Below are 20,854 nucleotides of genomic sequence, written 5' to 3'. Positions count from 1 at the left end.
GATGGCTCCTATGGCGTTCACACAAACTGGTACGTCGACAGCGGAGCCACGAACCACATCACCAACGAGCTCGAGAAAGTTACCATGAAGGAGAAGTACCGCGGCAAGGATCAAATCCACACTGCCAGCGGAGAAGCTATGAGTATACGCCACTCTGGTCACTCAATATTTCGTACCCCTAATCGCAACATTCATCTTCGAATTTTTTTGCATGTTCCTAGTGCCAACAAAAGTCTTCTTTCTGTCCATAGAATTGCCCTTGACAATCATGACTTTCTTGAATTTCAACCTTGCTTCTTTTTGATCAAGGATCAGGCAACGAGGACAATTCTCTATCACAGTGGATGTGTTGGTGGCCTCTATCCGTTGATTCCGGAGTTTAGAAGACAAAATAAACAAGTGTGCTATCAAGCTTTCCTCCACACGATGGCATGATTGTTTAGGACGTGCTTCTTTTTCTTTATTTGAAAGGTTGCTCAAGAAAAATAAGCTCCCATTTGTTGGTGAGCGTCATAATGAAACAATTTGTGATTCATGTCATAGAGCTAAAAGTCATCAGTTTCCTTACCCAATTTCTACAAGTGTTTCTACCAAACCATTACAGTTAATTTTTTCTGATGTTTGGGGTCCTGCCACCACCTCTGTTGGTCGACACGATTATTATGTTAGCTTCATCGATGACTATAGCAATTTTTCTTGGATCTATCTCTTAAAGAGATGATCTGATGTGTTTCAAGTTTTCAAAAACTTTCAAGCTCTCGTTGAACGAAAATTTGACAGCAAGATCATTGATGTCCAATCCGACTGGGGAGGGGAGTACGAAAAATTAAACTCCTTCTTCCAGACACTCGGTATCTCACACCACGTGCCATGCCCTCATGCGCACCAGCAAAATGGGCCAGCCGAACGAAAACATCGACACATCGTTAAAGTTGGCCTTGCCCTTTTGGCAGGTGCCTCCCTGCCTCTCAAATTTTGGGATGAAGCATTTCTCACTGCCGTTCATATCATAAACATGCTACCGAGTCATGCATTAATCATGAAACTCTGGTAGAACGGCTTCTTCACACCAAACCAGACTATAAGTCTCTTCGTGTCTTTGGGTGTGCGTGTTGGCCAAACCTACGTCCCTACAATAATCGCAAACTCATGTTCCGATCAAAACAGTGCGTCTTCATTGGCTATAGTGCTCAGCATAAGGGGGTCAAGTGCCTCGATGCCTCCACGGGACGTGTTTACATATCCCATGATGTAGTCTTTGATGAAACTAAATTTCCTTTCGCTGATCTTCACCCTAATGCCGGTGCACGTCTTCAAGAAGAAATTCTTCTCTCACCACCTCATCTCACTAGTTTTGATCAAGGGGGACAAAATGTTGATGATCATTTGTTGACTGACTCACCTAATGGCATGCGTGAGATCTGTGTTGATGAAACAGGAGAAAACTGCGAAGAAAATGAAGCAAATGGTGCAAAATTTGGGTTATATCCCATGTGTCCCGTGGCAGGAGACAGATCCGCCTCGAGATCGGCAGCGGCGCAGGCGAAAGGATCCGCCTCGGGATCGCCAGCGGTGCAGGAGATCGGATCCTGATACGTCCATTTTGCATCATGCTTTTATATCGATATTTATTGCATTATGGGCTGTTATTACACGTTATGTCACAATACTTATGCCTATTCTCTCTTATTTTACAAGGTTTACATAAGGAGGGAGAATGCCGACAGCTGGAATTCTGGGCTGGAAAAGGAGCAAATATTAGAGACCTATTCTGCACAACTCAAAAAGTCCTGAAACTCCATGAAAGTCATTTTTGCAAATAGTAAGAAATATTGAGTGGAAGAAGTACACTAGAGGGGGACCCACCTGGCCACGAGGGTAGGGGGCGCACCCTACCCCCTAGGGCGCGCCCCCTGCCTCGTGGGCCCCCTGTTGGCTCTCCGATGGCCATCTTCTGCTATATGAGGTCTTTCGTCGAGGAAAAAATCATAAGCAATCTTTCGGGACGAGACTCCGCCGCCACGAGGCGGAACCTTGGCGGAACCAATCTAGGGCTCCGGCAGAGCTGTTCTGCCGGGGACACTTCCCTCCGGGAGGGGGAAATCATCACCATCGTCATCACCAACGCTCCTCTCATCGGGAGAGGGTAATCTCCATCAACATCTTCACCAGCACCATCTCCTCTCAAAACCCTAGTTCATCTCTTGTAGCCAATTCTTGTCTCCAAGTCCGGGATTGGTACTAGTAGGTTGCTAGTAGTGTTGATTACTCCTTGTAGTTGATGCTAGTTGGTTTATTTGGTGGAAGATCATATGTACAGATCCTTTATGCATATTAATACCCCTCTGATTATGAACATGAATATGCTTTGTGAGTAGTTACATTTGTTCCTGAGGACTATTAGTAGTCATGTGAATTTGGTATTCGTTCGATATTTTGATGAGATGTATGTTGTCTAGCCTCTAGTGGTGTTGTGTGAACGTCGACTACATAACACTTCACCATTATTTGGGCCTAGAGGAAGGCATTGGGAAGTAATAAGTAGATGATGGGTTGCTAGAATGACAGAAGCTTAAACCCTAGTTTATGCGTTGCTTCGTAAGGGGCTGATTTGGATCCACATGTTTCATGTTATGGTTAGGTTTACCTTAATACTTTTGTTGTAGTTGCGGATGCTTGCAGTAGAGGTTAATCATAAGTGGGATGCTTGTTCAAGTAAGAATAGCACCCAAGCACCAGTCCACCCACATATCAAATTATCAAAGTACCGAACGCGAATCATATGAACGTGATGAAAACTAGCTTGACGATATTCCCATGTGTCCTCGGGAGCACTTTTCTCCATATAAGAGTTTGTCTAGGCTTGTCCTTTGCTACAAAAAGGATTGGGCCACCTTGCTGCACTTTATTTACTTTTGTTACTTGTTGCTCGTTACAAATTATCTTATCACAAAACTATCTATTACCACTTATTTCAGTACTTGCAGAGAATACCTTGCTGAAAACCGCTTATCATTTCCTTCTGCTCCTCGTTGGGTTCGACACTCTTACTTATCGAAAGGACTACGATAGATCCCATATACTTGTGGGTCATTAAGACTCTTTTCTGGCGCCGTTGCCGGGGAGTGAAGCACCTTTGGTAGGTGGAATTTGGTAAGGAAAAAATTTATATAGTGTGCTGAAATTTACTGTCACTTGTTACTATGGAAAGTAATCCTCTGAGGGGCTTGTTCGGGGTATATTCACCCCGACCAATAGAGCAAAGAGTTGCTCCTCAACCTACTGAACCTACTGAAAATGAAAATGTTCCCTTTGAAGTTCCTTCGGGTATGTTAGAAAAACTGCTAGATAATCCTTTTGTAGGAGATGGAACAAAGCATCCTGATGAGCACCTAATATATGTGGATAAAGTTTGCGGATTATTTAAGCTTGCAGGTATACCCGATGATGTTGTTAAGAAGAAGGTCTTCCCTTTATCTTTGAAGGGAGATGCATCGACATGGTACAGGCTATGTGATGATACGAAGTCATGGAACTATAAACGAATGAAATTGGAATTTCATCAGAGTACTATCCTATGCATCTTGTTCATCGCGATCGCAATTATATATATAATTTTTGGCCTCGCGAAGGAGAAAGCATTGCTCAAGCTTGGGGGAGGCTTAAATCAATGTTATATTCATGCCCCAATCATGAGCTCTCAAGAGAAATAATTCTTCAAAAAATTTATGCTCGGCTTTCTCATAATAATCATTCCATGCTCGATACTTCTTGTGCTGGCTCTTTTATGATGATCGCAATTATATATATAATTCTTCAAATGGAATTTATTGGATAGAATTAAACGCAACTCTGAAGATTGGGATCTCGACGAAGGTAAGGAGTCAGGTATGACACCTAAGTTTGATTGTGTTAAATCTTTTATCGATACCGATGTTTTTCGTAAATTTAGCACTAAATATGGACTTGACTCTGAGATAGTGGCTTCATTCTGTGAATCTTTTGCTACTTATGTTGATCTCCCCAAGGAGAAGTGGTTTAAATATCATCCTCCCATAGAAGTAAAAGTAGTTGCACCTATTAAAGTTGAAGAAAAGACTGTCACTTATAATGATCCTATTGTTCCTACTTCTTATGTTGAGAACCCACCTTTCCCTGTTAGAATAAAGGATCATGCTAAAGCTTCAACCGTGGTTCGTAAAAGCAATATTAGAACTTATACACCTCCTGAGCAAGTCAAAGTTGATCCTACTATTGCTATTATTAAAGATCTCTTGGCTGATAATATTGATGGGCATGTTATTTATTTCTGCGGTGAAACTGCTAGAATTGCCAAACCTTGTGCTAAAGATAAACATAGACCTGTGGTAGGCGTGCCTGTTATTTCTGTTAAAATAGGAGATCATTGTTATCATGGCTTATGTGATATGGGTGCTAGTGTTAGTGCAATACCTTATGACTTATATAAAGAAATTATGCATGATATTGCACGCACCGAGATAGAAGATATTGATGTCACAATTAAACTTGCCAATAGAGATACTATTTCACCAATGGGAATTGTTAGAGATGTTGAAGTCCTGTGTGCAAAAACTAAATATCCTGCTGATTTTCTTGTTCTTGGTTCCCCACAAGATAACTTTTGTCCCATTATATTTGGTAGACCCTTCTTGAACACCGTCAATGCTAGAATAGACTGCGAAAAGAATGTTGTTACTATTGGTTTGGGTGATATGTCTCATGAGTTTAATTTCTCTAAATTTAGTAGACAACACCGTGAAGAAGAATTGCCTAGTAAGGATGAAATTATTGGTCTTTCTTCTATTGCCGTACCTCCTAGTGATTCTTTAGAACAATATTTGCTAGACCATGAAAATGATATGTTTATGAATGAAAGATGGGAAATAGATGAGGTATTCTTTAAACAGGAACCTATTCTGAAACACAATTTGCCTATTGAAATCCTAGGGGATCCCCCTCCACCCAAGGGTGATCCCATGTTTGAGCTTAGACCGTTGCCTGATACTCTTAAATATGCTTATCTTGATGAAAAGAAGATATATCCTGTTATTATCAGTGCTAACCTTTCAGAGCATGAAGAAGAGAGATTATTGAAAACTCTGAAGAAGCACCGTGCTGCTATTGGATATACTCTTGATGATCTTAAGGGCATTAGTCTCACTCTATGTCAACATAAAATAAATTTGGAGAAAGATGCCAAACCAGTTATTGATCATCAACGAAGGCTGAATCCTAAAGTGAAAGAAGTGGTAAGAAAGGAAATACTATAGCTCCTTGAGGCAGGTATAATTTATCCCGTTGCTGAAAGTCAGTGGGTAAGTCCTGTCCATTGTGTCCCTAAGAAGGGAGGTATCACTATTATCCCTAATGATAAAGATGAATTGATTCCGCAAAGAATTATTACAGGTTATAGGATGGTAATTGATTTCCGCAAATTAAATAAGGCTACTAAAAAGGATCATTACCCCTTACATTTTATTGATCAAATGCTAGAAAGATTATCCAAACATACACATTTTTGCTTTCTAGATGGTTATTCTGGTTTCTCTCGAATACCTGTGTTAGCCAATGATCAATCAAAGACTACTTTTACATGCCCTTTTGGTACTTTTGCTTATAGACGTATGCCTTTTGGTTTATGTAATGCACCTGCTACCTTTCAAAGATGCATGATGGCTATATTCTCTGACTTTTGTGAAAAGATTTGTGAGGTTTTCATAGACGGTTTCTCTGTCTACGGATCCTCTTTTGATGATTGCTTGAGCAACCTTGATCGAGTTTTGCAGAGATGTGAAGAAACTAATCTTGTCTTGAATTGGGAAAAGTGCCACTTTATGGTTAATGAAGGCATTGTCTTAGGGCATAAAGTTTCTGAAAGAGGTATTGAGGTGGATAAAGCCAAGGTTGATGCTATTGAAAAGATTCCATGTCCCAAGGACATCAAAGGTATAAGAAGTTTCCTTGGTCATGCCGGTTTTTATAGGAGGTTCACTAAGGACTTTTCAAAAATTTCTCGGCCTCTGACTAATTTATTACAAAAAGATATACCATTTGTATTTGATGATGATTGTGTAGAAGCATTTGAAATACTTAGGAAAGCATTGATCTCTGCGCCTATTGTTCAGCCACCTATTGGAATTTACCCTTTGAAATTATGTGTGATGCTAGTGATTATGCTGTAGGTGCTGTTCTAGGGCAAAGAGTTGATAAGAAATTAAATGTCATTAAATATGGTAGTAAGACTCTAGACAATGCTCAAAGAAATTATGCTACTAGTGAAAAAGAATTCTTAGCAGTTGTATTTGCTTGTGATAAGTTCACACCTTATATTATTGATTCTAAAGTAACTATTCACACCGATCATGCTGCTATTAAATATCCTATGAAAAAGAAAGATGCTAAACCTAGACTTATTAGGTGGGTTCTCTTGCTACAAGAATTTGATTTGCATATTGTTGATAGAAAGGGAGCTGAGAACCTCGTTGCAGACAACTTGTCTAGGTTAGAAAATATTCTTGATGACCCACTACCTATTGATGATAGCTTTCCAGATGAACAATTAAATGTTATAAGTACTTCTCGTAGTACTCCATGGTATGCTGATTATGCTAATTACATCGTTGCTAAATTTATACCACCTAGTTTCACATACCAACAAAAGAAAAGTTCTTCTATGATTTGAGACATTACATTTTGGGATGACCCACATCTTTATAAAGAAGGAGTAGATGGTGTTATTAGACGTTGTGTACCTGAGCATGAACACGAACAAATCGTACGCCAAGTGTCACTCCGAAGCTTATGGGGGACACCACGCTGGAGATAGAACTGCACATAAGGTATTGCAATCAGTTTTTATTGGCCTACTCTCTTCAAGGATGCCCGTAAGTTTGTCTTATCTTGTGATGAATGTCAAAGAATTGGTAATATTAGTAGACGTCAAGAAATGCCTATGAATTATTCACTTGTTATTGAACCATTTGATGTTTGGGGCTTTGATTATATGGGACCTTTTCCTGCCTCTAATGGATATACACATATTTTAGTTGCTGTTGATTACGTTACTAAGTGGGTAGAAGCTATTCCAACTAGTAGTGCTGATCATAACACTTCTATTAAAATGCTTAAGGAAGTTATTTTTCCGAGGTTTGGAGTCCCTAGATATTTAATGACTGATGGTGGTTCACATTTTATTCACGGTGCTTTCCGTAAAATGCTTGCTAAGTATGATGTTAATCATAGAATTGCATCTCCTTATCACCCACAGTCTAGTGGTCAAGTAGAATTGAGTAATAGAGAACTCAAATTAATTTTGCAAAAGACTGTCAATAGGTCTAGAAAGAATTGGTCCAAGAAACTTGATGATGCATTATGGGCCTATATAACTGCATATAAAAATCCTATGGGTATGTCTCTGTATAAAATGGTTTATGGAAAAGCATGTCACTTACCTCTCGAACTAGAACATAAGGCATATTGGGCTATTAAAGAGCTCAACTATGATTTCAAACTTGCCGGTGAGAAGAGGTTATTTGATATCAGCTCACTTGATGAATGGAGAACCCAAGCTTATGAAAATGCCAAGTTGTTTAAAGAAAAAGTTAAAAGATGGCATGAAAAAAGGATACAAAAGCGTGAGTTTAATGTAGGTGATTATGTATTGCTATACAACTCTCGTTTAAGATTTTTTGCAGGAAAACTTCCCTCTAAATGGGAAGGCCCTTACATTATCGAGGAGGTCTATCGTTCCGATGCCATAAAAATCAAAAACTTCGAAGGCACAAATCCGAAGGTGGTGAACATTCAAAGAATTAAACACTATATCTCATGTAATCCTATAAATGTTGAAACCAATGTTATTGAAACCGTAACCCCGGAGGAGTACATAAGGGACACTTTCCGGAACGTTTCAGACTCCAAAAAGGAATAGGAATGTGGTACGGTAAGTAAACCGACTCCAAAACAGTTTTTAAAGCAATATTTCTCCGTTTTGGAAAATTTAGAAAAATAAAAAAATAAGAAGTAGGCCGGGAAGGACATGAGGGCCCCACGAGGGTGGAGGGCGCGCCCCTGGCTCGTGGGCAACTCGTGTGCCCTCCGGACTCCGTTTTCTTGCACGATACGTATTTTGGTCAGTAAAAATTCATTATATATTCTCCCGAAGGTTTTGACTCCTGTATCACACAATTATCCTCTGTTTTCGTTTCGAGCTGTTGCTGCTGCAGATTAGAGCAAGATGTCTTTTCAAGAGTCAGTCGGGGAGAGCCGGGTGTCTCATCCGGCATCGGAACCAAGAGCGAACGGCAACGCTGACCACTTTGGGCCAGCAATGGAGGAAGAGATGGAGGCTGACTTGATGAGTGTAGATGCCATGGAGGATCAAGAAATCACTTGTCGCTTCCGAGCTGGGTTCACGATGGGGGAACTACAGAGCTCAGCTATTCCAAACTTGGTTATCCCTTCCAATGTTAGATTTCTTTCTTATGAAAATATGAAGAGGAGTGTCACTTGTTCTCCCGCAGCTATGCAACACCCTTGGGTGCAAGGAGCCTTAGCAGTTACAGGAAAGCTTCCTAAGGAAATAATGGACCTCAAGAAGCAAGTCAATAAGCTCTAGGAGGAGAATCGTATCCTGAGGGGCATCATCGCCAAGAATATTTCACCAACAACAAAGAAGGAGACATAATCACATGGGTATGGGCACTCCCCTTGGCAACTGCCAAGCTTGGGGGAGGTGCCCCGGTATCGTATCACCATCACACTCCTATCTTTATCGTTTTTCTTAGTTCGATCCTATTAGTAGTATCTTGATCTAGTAGAATAAAGTTTATGGCATGTTCTATTTTTGAGTTTTGCTTTATGATCTGTCTATGTAATCAAGTCTGTGAGATATATATAATAAAGATTAGTGTTGAGTTAAGGGCTTGATTATTTTGCCATGATCTTGAGTGAATAAAAGAAAAAAAGAAAAAAAGAAATAGAGAGTTCATATTGATCTTATTGAGAGTAATGACTTCACATAGAAAGAGTATGATGATTAAAAGTTGTTGGGAGTTGGAGGACATAGCTTTGGTCATCATTGCAATTAATAGGAAGTAATAAGGAAAGAGAGGTTTCACATATAAATATACTATCATAGACATCATTTATGATCGGGAGCACTCATTAAAATATGACATGCTAAAGAGTTGACGTTGGACAAGGAAGACAACGTAATGGGTTATGTTTTCTTATATCTGAGATAAAGTATGTTGTCATGGATCATCCAACATGTTGAGCTTGCCTCTCCCCCTCATGCTAGCCAAATTCTCAGCACCAAGTAGAGATACTACTTGTGCTTCCAAAAACCCTTAAACCAGTTTTGCCATGAGAGTCCACTATACCTACCTATGGATTGAGTAAGATCCGTCAAGTAAGTTGTCATCGGTGCAAAGCAATAAAATTTGCTCTCTAAATATGTATGACTTATTAGTGTGGGAGAAAATAAGCTTTATACGATCTTGTGAGTGGAAGATATAAAAGTGACGGACTGCATAATAAAGGTTCATACCATAAGGGGCAATATAAAGTGACATTCTTTCGCATTAAGATTTTGTGCATCCAACCTTAAAAGCGCATGGCAACCTCTGCTTCCCTCTGCGAAGGGCCTATCTTTTACTATTATCTTCTACCTTATGCAAGAGTCATGGTGATCTTCACCTTTCGTTTTTACATTTTATCCTTTGGCAAGCACAATGTGTTGAAAAGATCCTGATAGATATATCTAATTAGATGTAGGGGAGCATGAGTTATTATTTTTGACATTACCCTTGAGGTAAAAGGTTGGGATGCGAAACTTTAAGTCCCTATCTTTCGCTATGTCCGATTAAAACTCCATAACCACAAGTATCGCGTGAGTGTTAGCAATTATGAAAGACTAAATGATAGTTGAGTATGTGGACTTGCTATAAAGCTCTGACATAGACTCTTTCTGATGTTATGATAAATTGCAATTGCTTCAATGATCAAGATTATAGTTTGTCAGTTCTCAATAAAGTTTTTGATTCATACTTTGCATTGTGAATAGATTATTACTTGAGCATAAGAAATCATATGACAATATCTATATATGTTGCTGTTATGAGAATAATCATGATGCCTTCATGTCCGTATTTTATTTTTATCGACACCTCTACCTCTAAACATGGGGACATATTTATCGTTATCGGCTTCCGCTTGAGGACACGCGAGGTCTAAGCTTGGGGGAGTTGATACGTCCATTTGCGTCATGCTTTTATATCAATATTTATTGCATTATGGGCTGTTATTACACGTTATGTCACAATACTTATGCCTATTCTCTCTTATTTTACAAGGTTTACATAAGGAGGGAGAATGCCGGCAGCTGGAATTCTGGGCTGGAAAAGGAGCAAATATTAGAGACCTATTCTGCACAACTTCAAAAGTCCTGAAACTCCACGAAAGTCATTTTTGGAAATAATAAAAAATATTGAGCGGAAGAAGTACACCAGAGGGGGACCCACCTGGCCACGAGGGTGGGGGCGCGCCCTACCCCCAAGGGTGCGCCCCCTGCCTCGTGGGCCCCCTGTTGGCTCTCCGATGGCCATCTTCTGCTATATGAGGTCTTTCGTCGAGGAAAAAAATCATAAGCAACCTTTCGGGATGAGACTCCGCCGCCACGAGGCAGAACCTTGGCGGAACCAATCTAGGGCTCCGGCAGAGCTGTTCTGCCGGGGACACCTCCCTCCGGGAGGGGGAAATCATCACCATCGTCATCACCAAAGCTCCTCCCATAGGGAGAGGGCAATGTCCATCAACATCTTGACCAGCACCATCTCCTCTCAAAACCCTAGTTCATCTCTTGTATCCAATTCTTGTCTCCAAGTTCGGGATTGGTACTAGTAGGTTGCTAGTAGTGTTGATTACTCCTTGTAGTTGATGCTAGTTGGTTTATTTGGTGGAAGATCATATGTTCAGATCCTTTATGCATATTAATACCCCTCTGATTATGAACATGAATATGCTTTGTGAGTAGTTACGTTTGTTCCTGAGGACATGGGAGAAGTCTTGCTATTAGTAGTCATGTGAATTTGGTATTTGTTCGATATTTTGATGAGATGTATGTTGTCTAGCCTCTAGTGGTGTTATGTGAACGTTGACTACATAACCCTTCACCATTATTTGGGCCTAGAGGAAGGCATTGGGAAGTAATAAGTAGATGATGGGTTGCTAGAGTGACAGAAGCTTAAACCTTAGTTTATGCGTTGCTTCGTAAGGGACTGATTTGGATCCATATGTTTCATGCTCTGGTTAGTTTACCTTAATACTTTTGTTGTAGTTGCGGATGATTGCAATAGAGGTTAAACATAAGTGGGATGCTTGTTCAAGTAAGAACAGCACCCAAGCACCGGTCCACCCACATATCAAATTATCAAAGTACCGAACGCGAATCATATGAACGTGATGAAAACTAGCTTGACGATATTCCGATGTGTCCTCGGGAGCACTTTTCTCTATATAAGAGTTTGTCCAGGCTTATCCTTTTCTACAAAAAGGATTGGGCCACCTTGCTGCATTTTATTTACTTTTGTTACTTGTTGCTCGTTACAAATTATCTTATCACAAAACTATCTGTTACCACTTATGTCAGTACTTGTAGAGAATACCTTGCTGAAAACTGCTTATCATTTCCTTCTGCTCCTCATTGGGTTCGACACTCTTACTTATTGAAAGGACTACGATAGATCCCCTATACTTGTGGGTCATCAGATCCTCCTCGGGATCGGCCACCGCAGAGGGGACAGGCGCAGGCGCATGCGCCTCTGCACTGGACTCACGCCGCAACGACCCCGCACAGGACACGCGCCTCTGCACTGGACTCACGCCGCAACAACCGGTCACGTACAAGCGGCGGGACGCGGCACGCGCCAGTGAGGGCGCGGACCCAGCGAGGCCCCCCACGAGCGGTCGGCCGACCGGCGCCGCGCGCAGACGCGCGGGGCTCGGGATTCTCTGCGCCTCGCGTGGACGCGGCGCTTCAGCAGTTGGCCATAGAAGATCTGGCCAGCTCTGCGGCTGCTGGAGCTGCTGCCGTGATAGGATCCCCCTCGGGATCAGTTGCAGCTGCATCTGATGATCCTGTCCCCCCTGATCCTCTGCGGCTATGGACTCTGCTGCTCCACCATCGCGACGTACACGACTACAACAAGGGGTAACTCAACCAGTAAATTACAAACATATAACTAAATATGGTTTGGTCTGTTCCACAGGAGAACTAGATGAGCCAAAAACCCTTGATGCAGCACTTTGTAATGATAAGTGGAAGAAGCAAATGAATGAAGAGTACATGGCACTAAAGAAAAACAAAACATGGCACCTTGTTCCCCCACAGCAAGGTAAAAATGTAATTGATTGCAAGTGGATTTTCAGAATTAAGAGGAGATCTGATTGAACCATTGATCGCTATAAGGCTAGGCTCGTTGCAAAAGGCTTCAAACAGCGATATGGTATAGACTATGAGGATACTTTTAGTCATGTGGTAAAAGCTGCCACTATTCGTCTTGTTTTGTCCATTGCTGTTTCCAGAGGTTGGAGTCTCATGCAGCTTGATGTTCAGAACGCGTTTCTTCATGGTGTTCTGGAAGAGGATGTGTACATGAAACAACCTCCTGGGTTTGAAAGTAAGAATGCTCCCTCTTATGTGTGCAAGCTTGATAAAGCCCTATATGGATTAAAACAAGCTCCAAGGGCGTGGTACTCTCGTATCTGTCACAAGATGCAAAAACTTGGATTTGTTCCTTCTAAATCAGACACATCATTGTTTATTTATAACAGATCCAATACATGCATATTTGTTCTCATCTATGTTGATGATATTATTGTGACCAGCTCATCTGATGAAGCAATCAAAAGTCTCTTAAAAGACTTGAGTGCAGATATTGCGTTAAAGGATCTCGGAGACTTGCATTTCTTTCTTGGGATTGAGGTAAAGAAGCATCCGAATGGACTTCATCTCTCTCAAGCAAAGTATGTGGCCGATCTGGTTAAAAAGGCAGGATTGCAAGGTTATCACTCACTCCATTATCCAGCTCAGAAAAATTGTCTCTTACAGAAGGTAAACTTTTGAGTCAGGAAGATAGCACAAAACATAGAAGTCTTGTACGAGCTCCTCAGTATCTAACTCTTACCAAGTCTGATCTATCTTTTGCTATCAACAAAGTCTGCCAGTTTTTGCATGCACCTACTGGTGTTCACTTGACAGCTGCCAAGCGCATAGTCAGATATGTTAAAATACTCTAAACATAGGTCTAAATTTCAGCAAGTCATCTTCTACACTTGTCAATGCATTTTCTGATTCTGACTAGGCAGGATGCCTGGATGACAGGCGCTCAACAGGTGGTTTTGCAGTCTTTTTTGGACCTAATTTAATATCATGGTGTGCACGCAAACAGGCTACTGTATCCAGGTCAAGTACTGAGGTAGAGTACAAGGCATTAGCAAATGCTACAGCTGAAATCATATGGGTACAGTCTATGTTGAAAGAGCTTGGGGTGAAAAGCAAACAAGCTCCATGCTTATGGTGTGACAACCTTGGTGCCACTTATCTTTCTGCTAATCCTGTGTTCCATGCCAGGACAAAGCACATCGAGATAGATTTTCATTTTGTCAGAGAAAGAGTTGCTGAAAAGCAACTTGACATCAGGTTTGTGCATTCCAAGGATCAAATTGCAGATGGATTTACCAAGCCTTTGCCCACAAGGAGTTTTGAAGAATTCAAGCATAATCTTAACTTAATGAAGTTGTGATTAAGGGAGGGTGTTAAACACATGATATGTTGCACCCCGGCGCACCAGGTAGTTAGGATAGATAGATAGAGATAGGTTTGTTTTCCTTTTCCTTTCTCTCCAAGTTCCATCCCTTCCTTGAATATCTCCCTCTCATATGTAATCTCAACAATGTATGCGCTATGGTTGGGAGGTGCGCCCCACGCTATATAACACGAACCCGTCGGCCTCAATAGGAAAAGACGTTTCCAGCTTTCGCATAGGGAGTTGAGTTATGTCCAGGCAATAACTAATAACAAGTATCATGATGGTAGGCTTTTAACTGGAATAATATTTCCTTGTATTATAGTGTCACGCATTTCTGCTTCTCCTGTAAATGAATTTTATTGATGATATGTTGAGAAGACATGTCAATGTGTATTATATTACAAAGATATTGAGCATTCGAAGGTGCATCCAGGAAAGTATGAAGAATTTATTGATGATAACATTAAAATGAATAATTCTTTCAGACATTAAAAAGTTCCGGACAGATTAGACATGCAACTGTTCAATTTTGTGTGTGCTTGTAAAAGCTTAATGAAGAAGGTACGAGTTTTGCGCCCTGTGTGGAAAACAAATTTAATGCTTAAATTTGGTTCGGAGCACCAAAATTTGTCTTTATTCTTCCGTTTTTTTGATTGCTAAGATTTATTGTGACTTTACTGTTCATCCTGGAGCAAATCATGGGAGCCACCTCCCTTTATCATGACACAAGCAAATTATCATTAGAGAAAAAAATTAACACCCTGAAAAAAAAATTGGATATCTGTTTCCTTTAATTAATGTGTGAATGTCTAGCTTCAGAAGCAAACGTAGAATTTTAGATGTGAGCATCTAATTTCCTCTTCATGGTAAATTATATCAATTTGGGGCAAAAAATGACAAGACTAAAAACAGTACTATTACGTACTAGCCGTAGTCTTGAAAAATTTCATCAATACAAACACCAGCAACTCACTTAACACTTCCAGGTAATAATCAGTTTACATAAATAAATTACAGGAGAAGCAGGAAGCCAAAGAACACAAGAAAACGTACAAGGAAATCCCATGACAAACGGGTTTGTCTAACATCACTATACCTGTAATTAATCGGACATAACTTTACTCCCTACCTTGTACTGCCTACAATACAATTCCAATCATCTGACCAGAGGAAATATAATCAAGTATTGTAAATTCAATAAACACATGTAGCATAGTCGACTAACAAATGGCACAAGCTCCACATGTAAGCCATAGAATTCTAAAAAAAGAGAACATGTAAGGCATATCATCATTGATTGTCTGTCGACGCTACGTTGTCTCTGTCACCTAGTGGCATGGTAGACGACCGGCGAGCAACTCTAGCCCTTCGAGTTAGTAACATTGATTGTGTTTGTTCTCCATTTCTTGCATCCACTTGACATAACTTCACCCTTTTGCTTCGTAGAATCTGCAATTTCACCTCGACTTGTTTCATGGTGGGTCGTTCTTCACCGCGTAGTCTCAGGCATGCCACTGCAAGACTGGCAACATTGTTGATCTCTTCCTCACTTGCTTCCTCAAGGACCTGAGAATTAACAATACCTGTTATCCCTCCCTCACTGAACTCCTTGAGGAAGTAGCTTGACAAGTTCTGTATTGTGCCTGACTCACTCGTGAAAATAGGCTTCATCCTGAGAAGCAACTCCACCAGTACCACACCAAAACTATACACATCACTCTTCCCGTTGAACTGTCTTGTATGGAAATACTCTGGATCCAAGTACCCAAATGTACCTTGCACATTCGTAACAATGTGTGTTTGATCAATTGGGACCAATCTAGAAGCACCAAAATCCAAAACTTTAGCTGTATAGTCCTCGTCGATGAGAATATTCGAGGACTTCACATCACGATGGAAGATTGATACTGAAGCCGCTGAGTGGAGATAAGATAGAGCTCCTGCTGTTTCCATGGCAATCCTTAAGTAACCATCCCATGACAAAGAAAAACCATTACTTGAGTCAGCATACAGGACTTGAGACAGTGAGCCACAAGATATATATTCATACACGAGCAGTGGAACCTCAGTTTCCAGACAACACCCAAAGAGCTTTACAATATTTCTGTGGTTTATTTGCGAGAGGATTGCGACCTCGTTGATGAATTGGGTGATCTCTGCCTGCTCAATGACCTTAGGCCTTTTTATTGCAACCACACGTTGATCAGATAATATGCCTTTATAAACCGTGCCATGGCCCCCACTCCCAATGATGCGTGCCCTATCAAAGTTGTCTGTTGCTTTTTCTAGCTCTTGTAACGAGAAAATCTTTGCTTTGTCATTTGCACTTTCATCAGATGATATCAACGATTCAAGGAGAAGACCATGGTTCCTCTGGAAATAATTCTTCCGTAGTTGTCGTTGAACATTTGTATTCCATCTACGAATGAGAAATGTTGCACTAAAACTCAGAGCTAGAATGCCGAAGCCAGCACACAACCCAATAATAATACCTGAAGCCATGAAGCTCTTTTAAGTTTCTTTTTATACTTTTTATCAAATATAACAACAATTTAGTCTTACCTGAAAGCAGAATATGTTGTTTTGTTGTTGTACACTGCATTTTGTCCAGATCATACTCGGTATTGCGAGGACATTCCGTACAATAGAAGCTTCCTTCAATATTATGGCAGTTCCCTTTACAGATGTTTGGTTGGAGGCATTCATTAATATCTGAAATTAACAAGATCTTGTGCGTCAATGAAGTAAATAACATAACACAGAGTACATGCCCCGATTAACACAAAACACAATTGACTGTAACCTATATAGATGGTATAAAGCAAATAGAAAGTGGAGTAGTAATTTTCGCAATGTAATGACAATTCACCAGCAAAAAGAACACACATATTTTTATATGTTTGTGCAACTTCTTTGTAGAAATTTAACAATTACTCTCTTCATTTCACAATAAAACACATAATGTGGGAGTTAATGAGAAATTATCATGCGTGCCATATTAAATGACATACTATGAACGGGCCAGAGAGCAAAGACATTCTCAATGAACAAATATTTTGAAGCAGAAACTCCCGATGCCATGGACAAATATATTAAAATAGAGCGAGTATCTAGTAGTAGTTCTGATTTTCTCTAACGGCAGTTTGGGTGGTTGGTATTTTGGAATATTTGCAACAAGTTTTATGCACCAAAATATACCTCACGTCAAAAAGTCTCTACAAGATCAAATGTTGTGACTCCCACTTGAGAGCCAATGATCAGCCATCCAGCCTACATGTAAGAGTATAAATTTGGTTCACTGATATACGCTAGCCTAGATTAGTTTCCAAGTTGGGGTTCTAACTTCTAAGCATACTTCATGACAAATTTAGGGACCCGTTTTCTCCCAATTTTGCACTTCCTTAATCTTTTGGGCAAACTCAAATTACCCAGGTACTCCAGTGATGAGCAACATTCACTGTTAGCCTTTCAATAAATAAGTAAGTACAAACACTGTTCGTCTTTCAACAAATATGTAAGTACAAACACTGTAAAACTAGTTTTCATGATGTACATACAAAATCTATACAGGCTTTATCAATAGACATCTAAACATATAGATGTTTAGCAGAGTAGTTTTCATGTATTTTAAGATGGAGGTAGTAACATTGGTACTCCCTCTGTTCCAAACTGTAAAGCGACCACACATCCAAAGATTTCAACCTAAAAATAACTAAACCAATAAAATGTGATTTATGTAATACAAAAGTGATGCCATTGGACAATACTTCTAGATACAAATCCAATGGTACAAGTGTTGGTCAAACTTGACTCTTGAGACGTGTTTTACGCTTTGGAATGGCGAAGAAAATCCTAATTAATGGATAATGAAAGTTATCTTGTATGCACGACATGCGTGCAACGGAAGCCAGAAACAATCTACTAGGTAGATGCCATATGAAATTGAAATGGTTATATACATTATGTGCAATGCGTGCGTGCATGTGTGAGAGAGATAGAGGGTACCTCGACAGCCATTTTGGATGTATGGGTTTCCTTTGAAGCCGTCTGTGCATTTACAACGGTAACCGACATAGGTGTCTTCTTTAGGAGCTTCAAAAAAGCTATAGTCAGTTGTAGCATTTACTCCCACACACCTGCTGTTGATACTCACACAAGCATATCCAGATATATTAAGTTGGGCTTCTAGGCAACTTAGATTGGCAGCAACCCACTGAAGAGAGGAGAACAACTCATAACCCACAAAAAGGATGGGTCCTCCAGATATTTGTTCTACTTGTCCATGGGTATGGCCGTTGTACTCAAAGGTCCCTTTTTCAATATTCATGCCGGTCACCTCAAAATCCTCCAGCAATAGAACAGCCGATGACGTTGTATTTGTGCAGTTGAGGTGAAACTCTTCCCGGGCAAAGCAACCCTCTTCTATGCCAAATGGGAATTCCACAGTAATGTTACCACATCGACGTGTACAGTCAGCCCTACTCGGAATTGGACTATACCCTAGTTTGAGCGGTAAAAGGTTAGCATCTATTCAAGTTTTATCTAAAGAAGTTGTAACTTTTCTTGCTTGATCAATATAATAGTTACCTTTGTCGTTGGAGCAGCCATCCGGAATGAAGGGGTTGCCTGCATAGCCGTCATTGCAGATGCAGGCGTAGCCCTCTCCAGTATCGTAGCAGTCGGAGTTCTTGCTGACACAGGCGTATGCTGTCCTGTCACGCATGGCAGCAACACAGTTGGGTTGATCCACTATGCTCCAGGAAATCATGACACCACCATCATCTGTTATACTGATTCTATCCCACAGTGGAGCAGTCCGGTTAGACTTAGACCCTGCACCGTTATTGATTTTGGTGTGCCCCTGGACAAATTTAAGGTGAAAAGCACCATTGTCAAGGCCACCAACATTAAAATTACAACAGCCGGTACCGTTACAACGGTGCCTAGCCACCGTCTCTGTGCTCGCTTGGTCTGGGCACACAGTTCTGCAGGCCCGTGTGGTAGTGCCGGCATTGTCACTGACCCAATACACGTCCAGGTCACAGCCGGTGATGTTTAGAGCTGTTTGCCCGATGTACTCAAAGGACCTACCGGGCGGTTTGAAAGACCAGTCATAGACATGGACACCGGGTTTCATGAGGATGGTATGCCGGAAGGAGGTACTGAATATTTTGTCAAGATTGCCATCATCCTGATAGCTAACAGCAAGGTCATCGAGCACCTCACTGATGCCGTCGCTCAGGAAGAGCGTGGGGGGCTTAGTGGTGTCGTCGCAAGTGAGATTAAAATCAGGACCACGGGAGCACCTGGATCCGATGCCGAAGGGGTAGTCAACGCTCAGATTGCCGCAGCTCGTCGGGCAACCTTCAAGAGTGGCACCTGGATGTGCCCAACTCCCTTCAGGATCGTGGCTGGCTAGAGCCACGGATGCTAGCAGAAAGAGTGATGCATACATCATTTGCAGCAAGACGGCCATGATCTATCTATACACCTTGTGTGGCCCCTCAACTTTCACTCAAGAAATCCAAGTCAGGCACCAGAGCGACGATGTATATATGTTATCCAATCGAAGAAGACACAGTGAATGGCCATAAGAAGTACCCATCCTGTACTGAACTCGGGTGCCTATGGCTGTGGTTGATTTGATGAGTGACTGATCGAGTGAGACCGAGATGGACACATTAGAATACAGGGCTACTTTTCATGTGGTCGACCGGCAACCTCCCCGAGTCGAGTCAATGCCTACCGTCTTGTGCAGGTTATTCAAGCCCATCAAAGGGGGCATTGACAAGTCTTTGCCAGATGGCGGATTTCTACCCACAATGAATCACATCGCACGGAGAAAAGAATTGCTATCATGACAGGAAATTCATGCCAAACTGTGATGGAGAAAGGCGGCTGAAAACCCTTGTCGTGCAAATTGAGGCCAACATATGAGCAGGCAAAGCCACAACAATCCGCACATAAACTGACGAGTAGGGTCTCACGCAATTGATTGTGGATGCCATCCTCATCAACCATGGCAGCTGTTTGCAATCTTAAGTCCTGTCTAGTGGAAGACAAGCTTACTAACAGCTACTAACAGTAACTGAATTCATCCCCAATTTTAGCTGTTGTTTGTTCAAGTTGCACCCCATGGGCATACAGAAGCAAAACTTCTGACCGCTGGCTCGTAGTTAGAGATGCAGAACAAGACATGCGCACCTGTACAGGGATTCCACGCCTGTAGCTGTGGTTGATTTGATAAGTGAGGCCGACATGGTCATGTTATAATACAGGCTTACTTTTAATGTGGTCGACCTGCGACCTCGCAAGTCAGTCAATGCATGCCGATTTGTGTAGGATATTCTAGCCCATCGAAGAGGGCATTGACAAGTCTTGGCGGGCCGGCTGATTTCTACCCACAGCGGATCACATCGCAATATTAGTCTTGTGGCTCATGCTGCACAGAGAAAAGAATTGCTAACGTGACAGGGGATTGATGGTAAACATATGAGCTAATGAGCAAGCCAGCAATCTGTGCAGAAACTTGATTGTGGAATGTGGAACCGTACCGCGCAATCGATTGTGGATGCCGTCCCCATCAACCCTGGCAGCCGTCTGGAAATCTTCAGTCCCGCCTAGTGGAAGATAAGCTAACTGACATCTGCTAACAGTAACTGAATTCATCCCCAATTTCAGCTGCTGTTTGTTCAGGCTGCACCTGCAACCGAGGGCATATCGGAGTAAAAATTCTGGCCGCTGGAGAGAGGTAAGATATACAGAAGTCAATTGAAAAGTGACAACAAATGCGCAACTGTACATGGATTGGGGGCAGGTCGATTAATCCGAAGAACTGAAGATCGAGCACCTGAGGCATTACCCAGCATGTGCCCAGCTTGCAATGCACGAAAAGGGCCAAACCCCTCCCGCAAACCACTGGACAGATCTCACCTAACAAAACAAAAAGTGAATCAGAAAGGGGGAGAAAAAAAGAAGGGAGAACATGGAGGCGGCCATGGGCGATGGGCAGAAGGAGGGCA

The 20,854-nt window shown here is 41.4% G+C and overlaps 1 protein-coding gene across 1 annotated transcript; it reads right to left on the bottom strand.

Annotated features, from left to right (window-relative positions):
- Positions 1–15,075: 15,075 nt before the first annotated feature.
- On the bottom strand, positions 15,076–19,395 carry LOC123059620 (wall-associated receptor kinase 3-like). The gene is made up of 4 exons (XM_044482144.1): positions 18,420–19,395; positions 17,838–18,332; positions 16,395–16,544; positions 15,076–16,324 (listed from the first exon to the last, which is right to left on the bottom strand). The coding sequence occupies exons 1-4, from the start codon at positions 19,306–19,308 to the stop codon at positions 15,123–15,125; spliced, it is 2,736 nt and encodes a 911-aa protein (XP_044338079.1). The 5' UTR covers positions 19,309–19,395; the 3' UTR covers positions 15,076–15,122.
- Between the last annotated feature and the right edge of the window lie 1,459 nt (positions 19,396–20,854).

Source organism: Triticum aestivum, chromosome 3A, assembly GCF_018294505.1.
Source record: "Triticum aestivum cultivar Chinese Spring chromosome 3A, IWGSC CS RefSeq v2.1, whole genome shotgun sequence".
Taxonomy (NCBI): Eukaryota; Viridiplantae; Streptophyta; class Magnoliopsida; order Poales; family Poaceae; genus Triticum; species Triticum aestivum.
Note: the sequence above shows the minus strand (reverse complement) of the source record. Positions and strands in the feature narration are given on the sequence as shown.